This window comes from Myxine glutinosa, chromosome 12 (genome assembly GCF_964187855.1).
Source record: "Myxine glutinosa chromosome 12, kmMyxGlut1.1, whole genome shotgun sequence".
In the NCBI taxonomy this organism is placed as follows: domain Eukaryota; kingdom Metazoa; phylum Chordata; class Myxini; order Myxiniformes; family Myxinidae; genus Myxine; species Myxine glutinosa.
In genome coordinates, this window is record NC_136272.1 from 10609139 (window position 1) to 10622885 (window position 13747).

The 13747-nt window shown below is 50.9% G+C and overlaps 1 protein-coding gene across 4 annotated transcripts in view; it reads right to left on the minus strand.

The window, feature by feature from the left end:
• The window catches only part of WRN (WRN RecQ like helicase), a 124684-nt gene that overhangs the window by 60159 nt on the left and 50778 nt on the right, over positions 1 to 13747 (minus strand). For all 4 annotated transcript variants that reach the window (XM_068133309.2, XM_068133306.2, XM_068133307.2 and 1 more), the window contains one exon: positions 4835 to 4941. In XM_068133309.2, coding sequence (XP_067989410.2) covers positions 4835 to 4941 — 107 coding nt within the window. The remainder of the gene's footprint in view (positions 1 to 4834; positions 4942 to 13747) is intronic.

Below are 13747 nucleotides of genomic sequence, written 5' to 3' on the forward strand. Positions count from 1 at the left end.
CCTTGTAGCATACCTACCTGCTGCAGTGCTGGGGCATTAGCTTGCCTTTCACCAAGCACAGGTGTGGTTTGGTCATGGCGGGGTGGAGGAGGAATATATGCCAATTATAATTATTATTATTGTGAAATGATGCGACTATTATTATTGCTGTTATTCTTATTCATATTAATTAATACGTGCTTTGCTCCAACCGAGAATGAAGGTGTGGAGGTTGAAAGAGGTGACAGTAAGGAGGGCATTAAAAGAGAGGCTGAGTGGGGTCGAGGATGATGTGGTTGAGCTTGAAAGTGGTTGGATGTCAATGAAAGCTAGTCTGTTGGGAGCCGTTGGTGAGGTATGTAGATGGACAAAAGGACCACCGAGGCACTCGGAAACATGGTGGTGGGATGATGAAGTTGGAAAGAGGATTGACGAGAAGAGGAAGAAGTTCAAGGAGTGGCAGAAGGCGAAGGGTACGGGAGCAGAAACAGCAGAGCATGAAAGTTATAAGGCAGCAAGGAAGGCTGCAAAGAAAGAGGTAGCAAAGGTGCAGGAGGCATGTAGGAAAATGTTCGGAGAACGCTTGGATTCGGAAGAGGGTCAGAAAGCAGTATTCAGGATTGCAAAGCAGATAGCGAAAGAGAGGTGTGATGTGATGGGGGTGAGTTGCTTGAAGGATGAAGTGGGACAAATCGTTGTCGACCCAGATGGAATTAAAGGAAGATGGAAAAGATATATGGAAATGCTGTTGAATACAGAGAATGAATGGGATGGCAACATAGAGAGTAACCCAGTTTTAGGACTGGCAGAGAAGATAACCGAGAAGGAAGTTGAGGAAGCGATAAAAGCAATGAAGGGTAGAAAAGCGGGAGGGCCGACGGGAGTTGTGGGAGATATGTTGAAGGCAGCAGGAAGTTGGGGTGTGAAGAAAATGACAGAGATCTGTAATCTGGTGGTGAAAGAAGGCCGCATTCCAGTGGTTTGGGAACTGAGTACCCTCGTCCCTCTATACAAGGGGAAAGGTGACCCTCAGATGTGTGGCTCGTACCGAGCGATAAAGTTATTGGAGCATGGAATGAAGGTATTGGAAAGGGTGTTGGAGAGGAGGATAAGGAAGAAAGTGAAGATCGACGAAATGCAGTTTGGATTTATGCCAGGAAGAGGAACGACAGACGCACTTTTCATTGTGAGGCAGTTGCAGGAGAAGTACATGGAGAAGAGGAAGAAGTTGTTTCTTGAGTTTGTTGATCTGGAGAAAGCATTTGATTGGGTTCCACGCAAAGTATTGACATGGGCATTGAGGAAGTTAGGAGTGGAGGAATGGTTGATCAGAGTCGTGATGGCAATGTACAAAAGAGCGCGCGCAGCTGTAAGGACGTAGGACGGGAACAGTGGTGAGTTTGAGGTGAAGGTGGGAGTGCATCAGGGGTCGGTACTAAGTCCACTACTATTTGTAGCTGTGATGGAGGTGCTGGCTCAGAACGTAAAGGAGGGTTTCCCCTGGGCATTGTTGTATGCAGATGATCTGGTGTTGATTGCGGAAAGTATGGATGGACTGAAGGAAAAGTTGAACAAGTGGAAGGAATGTATGGAGACAAAAGGTCTGAAGGTGAATATCGGAAAGACGAAGGTGATGGCAAGTGGTAAAGCATGTGGTGAGGTGGAAAGAACTGGGAAGTGGCCCTGTGCTGTGTGTAGGAAGGGTGTCGGAGTGAACTCCATTCAATGTGCAATGTGCGCTGAGTGGGTTCATCAAAAATGTAGTGGTCTGAGAGGGTCATTAACCAGTGTGGCAGCTACATTCAAATGTAAGGTGTGCACAGAGGGAGCTGCAGATGGAGGAAATGTTGAGTTGGATCTTGGAGACGGCATGAAGCTGGAAGGTGTGAAAACATTGTGCTACCCCGGAGACATGCTGAATGGAGAAGGTGGATCAGACTCGGCAACGGTTGCTAGAGTGAGATGTGCATGGAAGAAGTTTCGGGAACTGAGTGGCATGCTGATGATGAGGGGAGTGTCGTTGAAGCTGAAGGGAAAGGTGTATGCTGCATGAGCGAGACATGGGTAATGAACGTAGAGCAGCAATGAAGGTTGGAAAGGGTGGAAATGCGAATGGTTCGACGGATGTGCGGAGTATCGTTGAGAGAGAGAGGAAGACAAATGATGAATTGTGAAAGATGATGGGAATAGAGCCTGTGATTGATGCTGTGAAGAGGAACAGGTTGAGATGGTTTGGTCATGTGTTGAGGAAGGATGAAAGTGACTGGTTGAGAAGAGTGATGGAAATGAATGTAGAAGGAAGTAGAGGACGGGGAAGACCGAGAAAGACTTGGCTAAAGATGGTGGAAGAAGAAATGCGGGCAAGGGGGTTAACAAGGAGAGATGCAGAAAATAGGGCAAAATGGAGAAGATTGTCATGGTGACCGCAAGGCTAACCCCCGCTCTAGCAGGGAAAATGGCCTTTAAAATGCATGTTGTTGTTGTTGTTGTTTTGCTCCAATGTTATCATTATTCTTGTTATTTATTTTGCAAGTAGAATGCTATGCTGTGGAAGGAAGAAGGACCTATTAAGCTGCTCTATACACCTTAACAAAGCATGCGTTTAAAACATGGGAATTCTTCCGAATTATATGTCGGTAGTTCACCTAATAAACTCAGGAGCACCTGATGAACATTTTGGTGTTTCACACTCCACATCAGAGAGCTCCAGTACAACTCCACAAAAACACACACACACACACACACACACACACACACACACACACACACACACACACACACACACACACACACACCTCCATTTATGGTGGATTTATATGCTGGTTTAAGGAACCGCAGAACGAATTATAAAAGAAACTAATCAACAGATTACAAAGGAGAACAATTTAAGAGATTGAGAGGGGATGAATGGAGGAGGCAAGGGGCAGTTTTAATCACTTCTGAACATTTAATCTGCTTCAACAGAGCAGGAGACTTCCTCGTAACACCAATTTATATTTGATTTTACTTATTTATTTCAATTGTGATATGTTTATTTTTGGCTGCAGCCCACCTTCCTCTATATTTTCTCAAAACCCAGGAACCTAACCCCGTATTCACATAGGAAATTAGTTTTAACTATCGTGGCATTTTCCAGGAACGTAACGATGTCTAAGGGTTTACTGTATATACATTTTTGGCCCCATCTCTCAATGGTAAAGAATCACCAAAAATCCTCGCATCCAGATCCGGATTTTTACCAAAATCTAATCAACTCGACCTTGCCACACTCCGTAACTTTTTGAGATATCCTGCTCACAGCCAAACAAATAGACAGACAGACATTGCAGAAGACAAATCAGAAAGAAAAGATTATCCCCATCCAACTTCAGTGGCATAGGTAACAACACATTGACTGCACAAACAAAGTACGAAGGCAGCCTTGTATGCCACAGGCTTGGCAGGCAGAGTAGGATGCCAGGCTGTCATTTGCTCACGATATCCACAGGGAGACGTTTCAAACCTCTTTCAAGATTTCGGGCCTCCAACCATTTCTGAGAGCAGTAGCATGTGCAAAGTTGAGTGACTTGAACAGAATCCAAACTAATGGTCGGAGATTCAGCTGTTTGAAAAGTGAAAAAGACATCCGAAATAATGATGGATTCTATGATTCTGCTCATAATTGGAAGTAAGCTCATGGACTGGCAAATGGCAATTGAAAGAGTTGGCAATTGAAAGGATATTTTATGCACACGTCTTATGGACAGGTGTGATGTTTGCTGATTTCCAGGCAGATGGGAGATGACCAAACAAGAAAGACAGGCTGAAGAACGCAGACAGAGGAGAAGCAAGAGCAGCAAAGCAGGATTTGAGAAAATGTGCACACAGGCCATCAGGGCCCTTTGCTGAAGCAGTGTCAAAGCTGGACATAACATTCTTTACTTTCTAGGATAAGGACATGAATTCCAGTAGACAGTGGGTACGAGGAGTTAAGATACGGGAAGAGAAGGGGATGGGCTAGGTACACGAGATTTGGATGCAAACACTGAGTTGAGACATTCTGCTTTCTTTTGGATGGAGGTTGTGGAGATGCTGCTTTGAGGTGAGGGAATAGATGGAGGGGGAGCATACTCCAAACATGGACTGGGCACAAAACCACCATGATTTAGAGGAAGAAGAGTAGTTAGAGAGTTCAGTCTTGAGATTAACAAGTTGTAAGGGTTTGAAAGAAGCAGAAAAGCCTTCGAACACTGAGTTGCAATACTCCCAGCATCAACCAAGGTTTAACTCGTCTTCAGATTAAAGTTCGAGCAGAATTAGGTGATACTGTGTAGATGGAAGAAATTCGATTTACAGACTTTAGCAATATGCAAAATTCTGTTTAGGAAAGAGTTGGGTCCATAGTAGCAGCTCATTTCCATTTGGAAAATGTGAAAGCAGAGATCATGTGTGATCTCAAAATTTTCACCATCTCGGGTTGAAGGTATTTAAGGATGGGCGAGGGACCGAGGACCCACCCACACATGCCAGTCTTAGTAGCACTGAGCTTTTTAGTTCTTCGACACCGAGATTTGAATATCAGGCAGAAAGGAATTTAAAGTTGCACAAGACAGCACACCATCAGGTTCAATGGATCGATGTGGGTATAATCAGTATTGCAACAAAAGCTGTTTTGCAATTGTCCCTCCTATGGACAGGAAAGACCTCCAAAATTGAAATAACTTCAAAAATAGAGATGGACAATTCAACCATGTTGTCACGATGCAAATAATAGTTAATCTTAACAAAAGGGAAGAAAGACATGAGGGTCATTGGTGGTTTTGTTTGGAGACGATGAAGGTGAAGCAGTGAGGTACATCTGGTGATGTGTACATACTTGCGGTAAATACGATCGCAGCATGGAAAGCTGTCGATAAGACTTTCTGAAGTCGTGACCCCATTGGGACACACAGTGAGCTTCGTCCACTGCAATCAGCTGCACTCCTGGAGGCAATGAACAATACCATGAGGCAAAGCAAAAATAAGCTATCTCACAAAAGTAACATGCATGTATGTATGTAACTATCTTGAGCCACTTTGAAAATAAACATTTTATTGTCAAATTGACATATTTTGATAAATAAAAGGTGTTATCATGTTTTAATAAAATAATTTTTTATTTTCTTGGACAAGATTTGTCCAAGACAGGACAAGATTAATGCATGAAATTTCAATATTTGGTGTGACCACCTTTTTCATGCAAATCAAGAGATATCCGTTTTGGAATGCATTCCCACAATTTCAGGAGAATTTCCATTGGGGAATTCCATGCATTCTGAAATGTTTCCGATTATTCATAATTTGATTTTAGTTGTTTTTCGTTTTTTGTCTTGTCCAAGTAATCCCACACATCATCTATGATGTTAAGGTCAGCAATTTGAGGGGGCCATTCTAATAGATGTAGTGTTCCTGACTCCGGTCTTCTTTGTAAATATTGTTACAGACGTGGCTTGGATGTTATTTACCGAGCGGTTTTATGGTATGACCACGTCTGCACAAGTTACCCGATTGTGCCCGAACGTTGACTAGTCGCGCGATGCTGGCTCAATAAGAAAAAGAAGACACCCGGCTGGATTACAATAACACAATACGACACCAATGTTTCAATTCTCAAGACCTCCGGAGGAGATTATATTCGTACGGAAAGGTCAGATTACAGGGGCTAGAGGTATAATCACAGAAAGACAGGCACTTAGACACACTCTTATATTAACCCCGGACAGACGACAGACAAACGGGACAACGGCTGACTCACACGGGGGTTGATGGCAGGAAAGCGGGTATCGATGGCTCCAGGTCCTCCTGGGCTCGGGGCAGGGTACAGTACGGTCCGGTCCGGTCCAAAGATGCGGGGAGGTATCGTCGCGCTGGGGGTGGCGGTGGCTTCTCTCTCCAAGCTGAGGCGCATCTGACGTCACATCCGGCGCGGGGCCGCGTATATCCGGCGGGGAGTGACACGCCCTCGGCTCGTTAGCTCCGCCCCAGATGGAATCGGCACGTTGCTTCTCATTGGGTGCGTGGGGGGGTTACTGGCTCCGCCCCTGACGAGGAGCTGACAGCCAGCCCCTTCGGGGTAACGCCGTGGAGCGCATGGTCATGGCGGGTAACCGAGCCGGTCTGAGGACGCACACTCCCCGCCCCGCTGTTGTTGTAGTCGTAGTTGTAGTTGTAATTGTTGTTGTAGTTGTTGTTATTGTTGTTGTTTGGGGAAGAAGATGGGAGGAGGTATGGGAAAGGTCCTAAACTCACTACTGATGCCATATAATCACATTCTGGTGCAACGAAGAGTCATAATTAATGGAGACGAGGCCTTAACTGACATAGAATAAGAATAACTAGGAAGATGTCCGAAAGTTGTCTACGTGTGGTGCGGTGGACCTGGGCACGACATTTAATGGGGGAATAAGGGGAAGGTCGGCTCTACTGATTGTTATTTACATGCAATGGGACTAGGGAATGGGGGATTGGGGAAAGTTGGGGAGTATTGGAGAAAATAGGGGAATATTTACAAGCGGATATGGAGGCCAATTTCCATATTCGCAACATTGCACCCTTCTCTACCCTCGGGGCGTCCCGACCCGATAAATTTTTACCTACTTTAGTGTGGCACGCAATGTAGTTCCCTCTACTATTAACTCTACCCTGAGTGCGACAGTTTTACAGATATTCACAAATGAGTAAATATGTCCCCCTGCGACGTTGCACCCTTCTCCTCACAGAAACACACCCACAGGATAACCGAATCCGGAAAGAATTCGCAAACTAAACATACAGCCGGTAGGGAGCATTATTTACAAGATTACGCTGATATCTACACTACGATCCAGGACCTGTCTTTGGAGGAACACATGCAGATGTTATGCATAGAGAGAGCGCGCTTGCCAGCATCGATACACCAACCCACGAGTGCTCTGTGGCCGACGGCCTTTAATAACGTGCAGAGCACCCTTCCCGAGCATCAAAAGCACCACCCCACCACCAATCGGTGCAGTCACCATTGTTCATTGGAATAAAAATAAATTCGACAACCCCTAACCCTGCAGGTGTCTCTTGCTCTTCTTGTGGTGCACTTGGTGTTAACTAAAAGTGGTTCACCTGTATGGCATAGGTGCCACGTTGACCCATAGGTCCATCAACGGGTGGTGCTTGGCCGCAAACGAACTGCGGTCCATTGTGGGTGGCCACAAACATTGCGGTCCATATGGTGTACCGATCCAGGCAGCGAACAGCGAAAGTGCAGGCCCACAACTGCGTCGCCAGCACCTCTCTCTCCTCTCTCTCTACCCCAAAGCCAGATCCTCGGAGGTGGGAGACAACAGAAGAAACAAGTGAGTAAGGTGGTAAGGGCGCAAAAGTGCACGCAATATAAGGTAATGCACACTGGGGGCACATGGGAACCAGGTGAGACAGGTACGTTCCTATCGTACGCCCCCCCCCCCCCCCCCACCAGGTAACCTACATGGCCCCTCCCTTACCCCTTACTGTATCCACACAACACAACACTACCCATAAACATCTACTTTACAAATCAACAAACATCCCTACTGTCTTCCCCGTTCCTCCCATATACCAAATTCGTCTTCTCTCCCTCCTAACCAATCAAATTTGCCATTTTCAACTCTCATCAAAATTTGCCATCTCCAACTCAACATCATAATTTGCCATTACCAATTCATCATCAGTCCCTCCTAGGGAGGGAGAGATGGAATCACCCCAATGTCTCATCCACGTCGTGATGCGTCTCACAAATCCACAGCAATCTCATTTCCTGCTACAAACAAAGAAAACACAGGTGTGGAGTCATCATCATCACCACAGGTAAGTGGCTGCGTATGGTGCGACAGGTTCATCAATCCTAACTATTTCCTAAATGATTTTAACAACTTTACACTACCCGGGGTCTCTCTCCGGCCAAACCATTGGCCCTCTTACACTATGGGTTCTAAAAACCAATTCCCATTGGCCAAACTGTGGTGCTTTTCAATTTGGGGTCTCACTCCCCCGATTCATCTCCCGGTGCCCTCGCACAATTTCCGGGCTGTGGCGTGTACCTCTCCCAGCGGGTCTACCCACCTGCACACCTCCACCACTGCAGTTGCCTCCGAGCTTACCTGCTCCTCACCCTAACCTAACTACCTGGGGAAGGCCCTCTGGCTCTCTCCCCACTCCGTGCCCTCTCTGGCACTGGGCTGCCCGATCCACACCCGGGATCCTCAGGCACCCACTCACAACTACCGGCTCCCAGAGCCCACCTGCGGCCTCACCTGGCCGACATCCTCACAGTGGTGGAGTGCCCAACCAACTACACACACTAACAGGCTACACGCCCAGCCATTTCCACAACACTAATGCACCCATTCACAACACCATTCTGCAACCGCACCACAAATGCCAATATCCAACCACAATTTACCTGCACCCTCTACCTAACACTTACACTACCCGCCCCGGGTACTCGTGAAAGGGGTCCACTCTTCCCCCATCCACACCTTCGCACCATGCACACCACTCCGTACCACTCACTCCAACTCTCTCCACACACCTGTACTTGCACACCTGTGCTCTCACACCTGGTGCCACCTGCACCCTTCTCTCCCCAAGCGCATTCGCGCTGATCCACACACTCACTACTCATACACTGCTCCACACACCTGTCCAGTTGCACACCTGTGCAATCACACCTGTTCAATCCTCACACACACGGCATCATCTCAGCTAACTACTCCCTTCTGAAACTTGCGCTTCCCAGTCGCCCCTTTAAACTATTGCGCTCCCACGTCATTATCATCCACACTAAACTACCTGCGTCCCTACTACAGGTATCAGTCACTAACTAAACTTAACGTTACCTACTGTCAATCCTCGCTAGATCCCTACACACAATATCCTAACCCACCCGGGCTAGTTTTCACTGCCATACACCCCATAAACTATTGCGCATTTGCCCCCCATGGGAAAGGTGGCAGGGATGCCACCCTCTCCCACCGGGCCTATCGCTCCTCAATCCCCCAGTCCTCTGGCACTAATAAGCCCCCCTTATTCAGAGGTACTGGGTCCCGCCTCGGCATCTAAAGCCGAGGCAATCCACGGGGGCGCCTGCTCGCCGGTGTAAGGTCTTATCCGGTCGGCGTGGACGATCCGAGGGAGGGCTCGTGGCCCCATTTTGATCTTAATGACCACGTCACAGATTTGCGACAGGACGACTCCTGGGCCTTGCCAGGGGGAGGTGAGTTTTGGGCACCTTCCCTTTCGCCTCCGGGGATTAAAGAACCAAATCTTCATCCCCGGAGCGTATTGACTCCCCTGGCTCCGGTCGTCGTACCTGCGCTTCATCTTTTCCCCCGCCAGATGGAGTTGGCGGCGGGCGAAGGCATGGACTAGCTCCATGCCTTCCTCTAAGTGACGTGCGTACCCCTCCCTCGGCGGGTTAACCACTGTGTCTGGCACGGGACCGCATAGCAAGTCGGCGGGAGCCCGTAACTCCCGCCCATACATAAGCAACGCTGGACTGCATGCGGTGGCCCCGTGCTGGCTGGTTCGGTAGGCCATGAGCAAGTAAGGGAGATGTTCGTCCCAGTCATCCTGACGGGTGGTGGTGAACAGTGCCAGTTGTTGGATTAGAGTTCGATTGAATCTTTCCACCATCCCGTCAGATTGAGGTCTTAAAGGCGTTGTTCTGGTTTTCCGAATTGACAGGAGACTGCACACATCTTTTAGCAATTTGCTCTCAAAATTTCGTCCCTGGTCGGTGTGCAACTCCTGTGGAATCCCATGCCGGCACACAAATCCTTCCACGAAGGCCTGCGCTACCACCCCTGCTTCTTGGTTGGGGAGGGCGTAGGCCTCCGGCCACTTGGTGAAATAGTCCATTACAACGAGGATATACTTATTACCTTGGCGGGTGCGGGGCAGCGGTCCTAGAATATCCATAGCCACCCGCTCAAGGGGGGCCCCCACCTGATGTAATTGAAGGGGGGCCCTCATCCTCCGTGCTGGTCCCTTTTTGGCAGAACAGGCGTCGCATCTCCGACACCAGTCCTGTATGTCGCGCCCCATATTCACCCAATAGAACCTCCGGCGGACCCGAGATATTGTCTTTGTCCTGCCCAAATGGCCGCCGGAGCGGGTACCATGCACCTGTTGCAATATGACGTTCTTGAATTTGTCAGGGACTATCACCAGCCAGGAAGTTCGATCAGAGGGAACCTCCACCCACTTGCGATACAAGATGTTGCCTTTCAATTCCAGGGTCTGCCACTGAGCCCAATATGCCTTTGTTTGTGCCCCGAGGGGGGTGACCTCTTCCCCCTTTGGTCTTTGCCCCAATTTGACCCATTGGAACACCGGCCCCAGAACAGGATCCTCCTGCTGGGCCGTGCTCCAAGCCAACTCTCCAAATTCCTCGTCCGCGGTTAGTGGCAAAATTGGCCCTCTCACCCGGGTTGCCCGGACGACGAGAATCGGGGCGGAATCGCCCAATTGCTCCCTCTCCTCGTGTCTCGCACAAAATTTACAGTTTTCCCCCAGACAAGGACGCCGAGAGAGTGCGTCCGCATTACCATGGGCCTTCCCGGCCCTATGGGCCACATCAAAATCGTACTGCTGCAACTTTTCCAACCACCTTGCAATTTGGCCCTCCGGTTCCTTGAACCGAAGGAGCCATTGCAAGGAGGAATGGTCAGTTCTAACCAAAAATTTCCGCCCGTACAAGTACGGGTGGAAATGGTTCATGGCAGCCAGCATAGCCAATAACTCTTTGCGAGTGACGCAATAATTTCTCTCGGGCCTACTTAAGGCCCGACTATAATAACCAATCACTCTCTCCACGCCCTCCTGTGTCAGACAAAACTGCGCCCAATCCTTCCTGGCTCGCATCCGTGTCCAGGGTAAATGTCCCGTCACTAGTGGGGTAAGCTAGAAGGGGTGCGGATGTTAGACACCCCTTCAATTTTTGGAAGGCCTCGTGGCACTCCCGTGTCCAATTAAATCGCGTCCCCTTCTCCGTAAGCCGGTGGAGGGGACGGGCCAACTCCGCAAATTTCGCCACAAAGCGCCGGTAGTAGGAGCAGAGTCCCAAAAATCCCCGCACCTCTTTGATGGTACGTGGTGCGGGCCACTCCTCTACCGCTTTAATTTTGTCTGGGTCTGTTTTTACCCCCTCGCGGCCAATCACGTGACCTAGATAGGCCACCTCTCTTGCAAACAAAGTGCACTTACTCGGGTTCAGCTTCAACCCTGCCTGTCTGAGGCACCCGAACACCTGGTCCAAATTAGCTAGTGCCTGGGGGAACGTTTGGGCATGTACCAGGACGTCATCCAGGTACACCAGGCATGATTGCCATGGCATGCCGCCTAGTACATGCTCCATCAATCTCTCAAAGGTGGCGGGGGCGTTACACAAACCAAACGGCATCACAGTAAACTGATACAGTCCCTTACCTGTGGAAAATGCCGTTTTCTCCTTCCCTGCCCTATCCATCTCCACCTGCCAATACCCACTCTTGAGGTCCAAAGTTGTGAACCAATTTGAGCCCGCAACGGCATCGAGGGTGTCATCAATCCTTGGCAGGGGATATGAGTCCTTGAGTGTCACGTTGTTTAGCTGGCGATAGTCCACGCAGAACCGCGTGGTCCCATCCTTCTTTTTGACCAGCACAACAGGTGACATCCAAGGACTTCCCGAGGGCTCGATCACACCTGCGTCGAGCATTTTTGCAACCTGCTCGTCAGCTTCCGCCCTCTTGCTCCAAGGGAGCCGTCGGGCGGCCTGACGAATAGGCCGGGCCTCACCGGTGTGGATCTGATGTTTCACCAGGCCCGTACGTCCAATATCCTCGGTGGACAGGGAGAAGAGGTCCAAATGGGACCCAACCAGTTTGTGTAAGGCCTCCCTCTGGGTACCTCCCAACTCTACGCTGCTACGATTTACCATCTCGCAAATGGGATCGGGCCAATTCCTACTTGTTCTTGAAGGCTCCCCCCGGGGTCGGCTCGGGTGGACGTTCTCGCCCCTCACTGTCGCGACTTCCTCAACTGGGGTGCAGCCAGCTACCCTCGTGCCCCTTACTATAGTGCGTGGTTCTGTACTCATATTTATTACTCGGACGGCCACTACCGGTCCGTCCGTTTTTACAAGGGTGCGGCCCACGATTAAACCCGGTATGGACTGCGCTGCCACCGGTTCGACCAGGCCGCAGGACTCCTGCCATGTTGGGCGAGCTGCCCACCGGGCCGGCACTATCGCCTCGGCCCTTGGGGGGATGGTCACGGCCTCGGAAGCCTCCAGCTCCGCTCTCTCGGCCGTGCTCACTCCCCCTAACGGCAGCTCTTCTACTCCCACCTGCAGGATCCCCCGGCACAAGTCGATTTTACAACCGCTGGCAGTCAACAGGTCCAACCCTATTAAACATGGGTCGCACACCTCCGCCACCCAAACATCTATCTCCCTCCTTACCGACCCTAACTTGAGGGTCACAGAACCACGCCCTATGATCGGGGCCGTTACCCCGGCAGCAAGCTGCAAACTATAATTTTGCAGGCGCTGGATCTTATCCCAGCCACCTGCGCTCGAATCAAGGACCACAGGGCTGATGATCGTGGCGCTAGCTCCTGTGTCCACTACGGCGTCTACCCCCACGCCGGCAATTTTGCATCTAATTGTCAGGCTACCGGTTCCAATTTGGCCACAATAAATGACCTGTCGCGTCAATGAGGGCTCTCCTCCATCCTCTGCTGCCGAACACCGCCCTACGTGCCCGACACCTTCTAGTTTCCCGGGGTCTGGCGGGGGGGTGTCTGGGGTCGGCTAACCCGCTCCCCCCTGGGCGGAGTTGAGGACCTCAACTGCCGGGGATCATCCCGGCGCGCGTTTCGACAGTGCCGCGCCAGGTGACCCAGGCAGTTGCAGGTATAGCACCTCACCTGATAAGGTGCTTGCCTCCGGAATTCCAAATTCCCCCCCCTGTAGGTCCGAATTGGATTACCCGCTCGTGGTCCACCGCGGGCCACCTCCGGGGCCGCCTGCCATGGTCCAGGTCCCGCCAGGCGCTGGTCCACCAGCCTCCGGACCATGCCCGCCAGGTCAGGACCCACGTCGGGGGCGGGTCCCCTAAGGGGTCCGCCCTCCATCGGGGGTCCCACCTGGCGGACCGCCATTGCGAGACGCTCGCCCCCTCGGGCTAGGGGCCTCGCTGCTTCCCAACGGGCCGCAGCGTCAGCCGCCTGGCTCAGAGTCTGCGGGCGCCACATGGCGAGCTGTTGCCGGAGCTCAATATCCGGGAGGGCCTGGATAAAATGGTCCAGCGCCAGGCTTTCCCGGGAATCCGCTGCCATGCTAGCATGTGCGATCCCCACTGCGCGGCGAATGTCGTGGGCAAGTTCCCCGATGGCTTCCTGGGGCTTGCGTTTTCGCAGCGCGAGCTGAGCTTTAACAAGCTCGCTCTGCTGTTCTATGCCGAATCGATTAATTAGGGCGTCGCGGAGGGCTGGCAGGGTGAGAGCACCCGCTGGTAATGCCGTCAGCACCTCCGCCGCCGCGCCGCGCAATGCGGCCACCAGGTGTACTCCACCTTCGTCCTCACCCCAACCGTTGCCCTTACACACACAGTCGAACTGCGCCAGGTACGCGCGTAGATCACTCTTGCCGTCATACGGCGCGAGTAGGACCTTGTGGGACCACCTCATATGTGAGTCGTTGCCCGCCTGCCGGACCCCGTGCGTCGCCCCTTGCGGGGTCAGCGCGGGGCCGAAC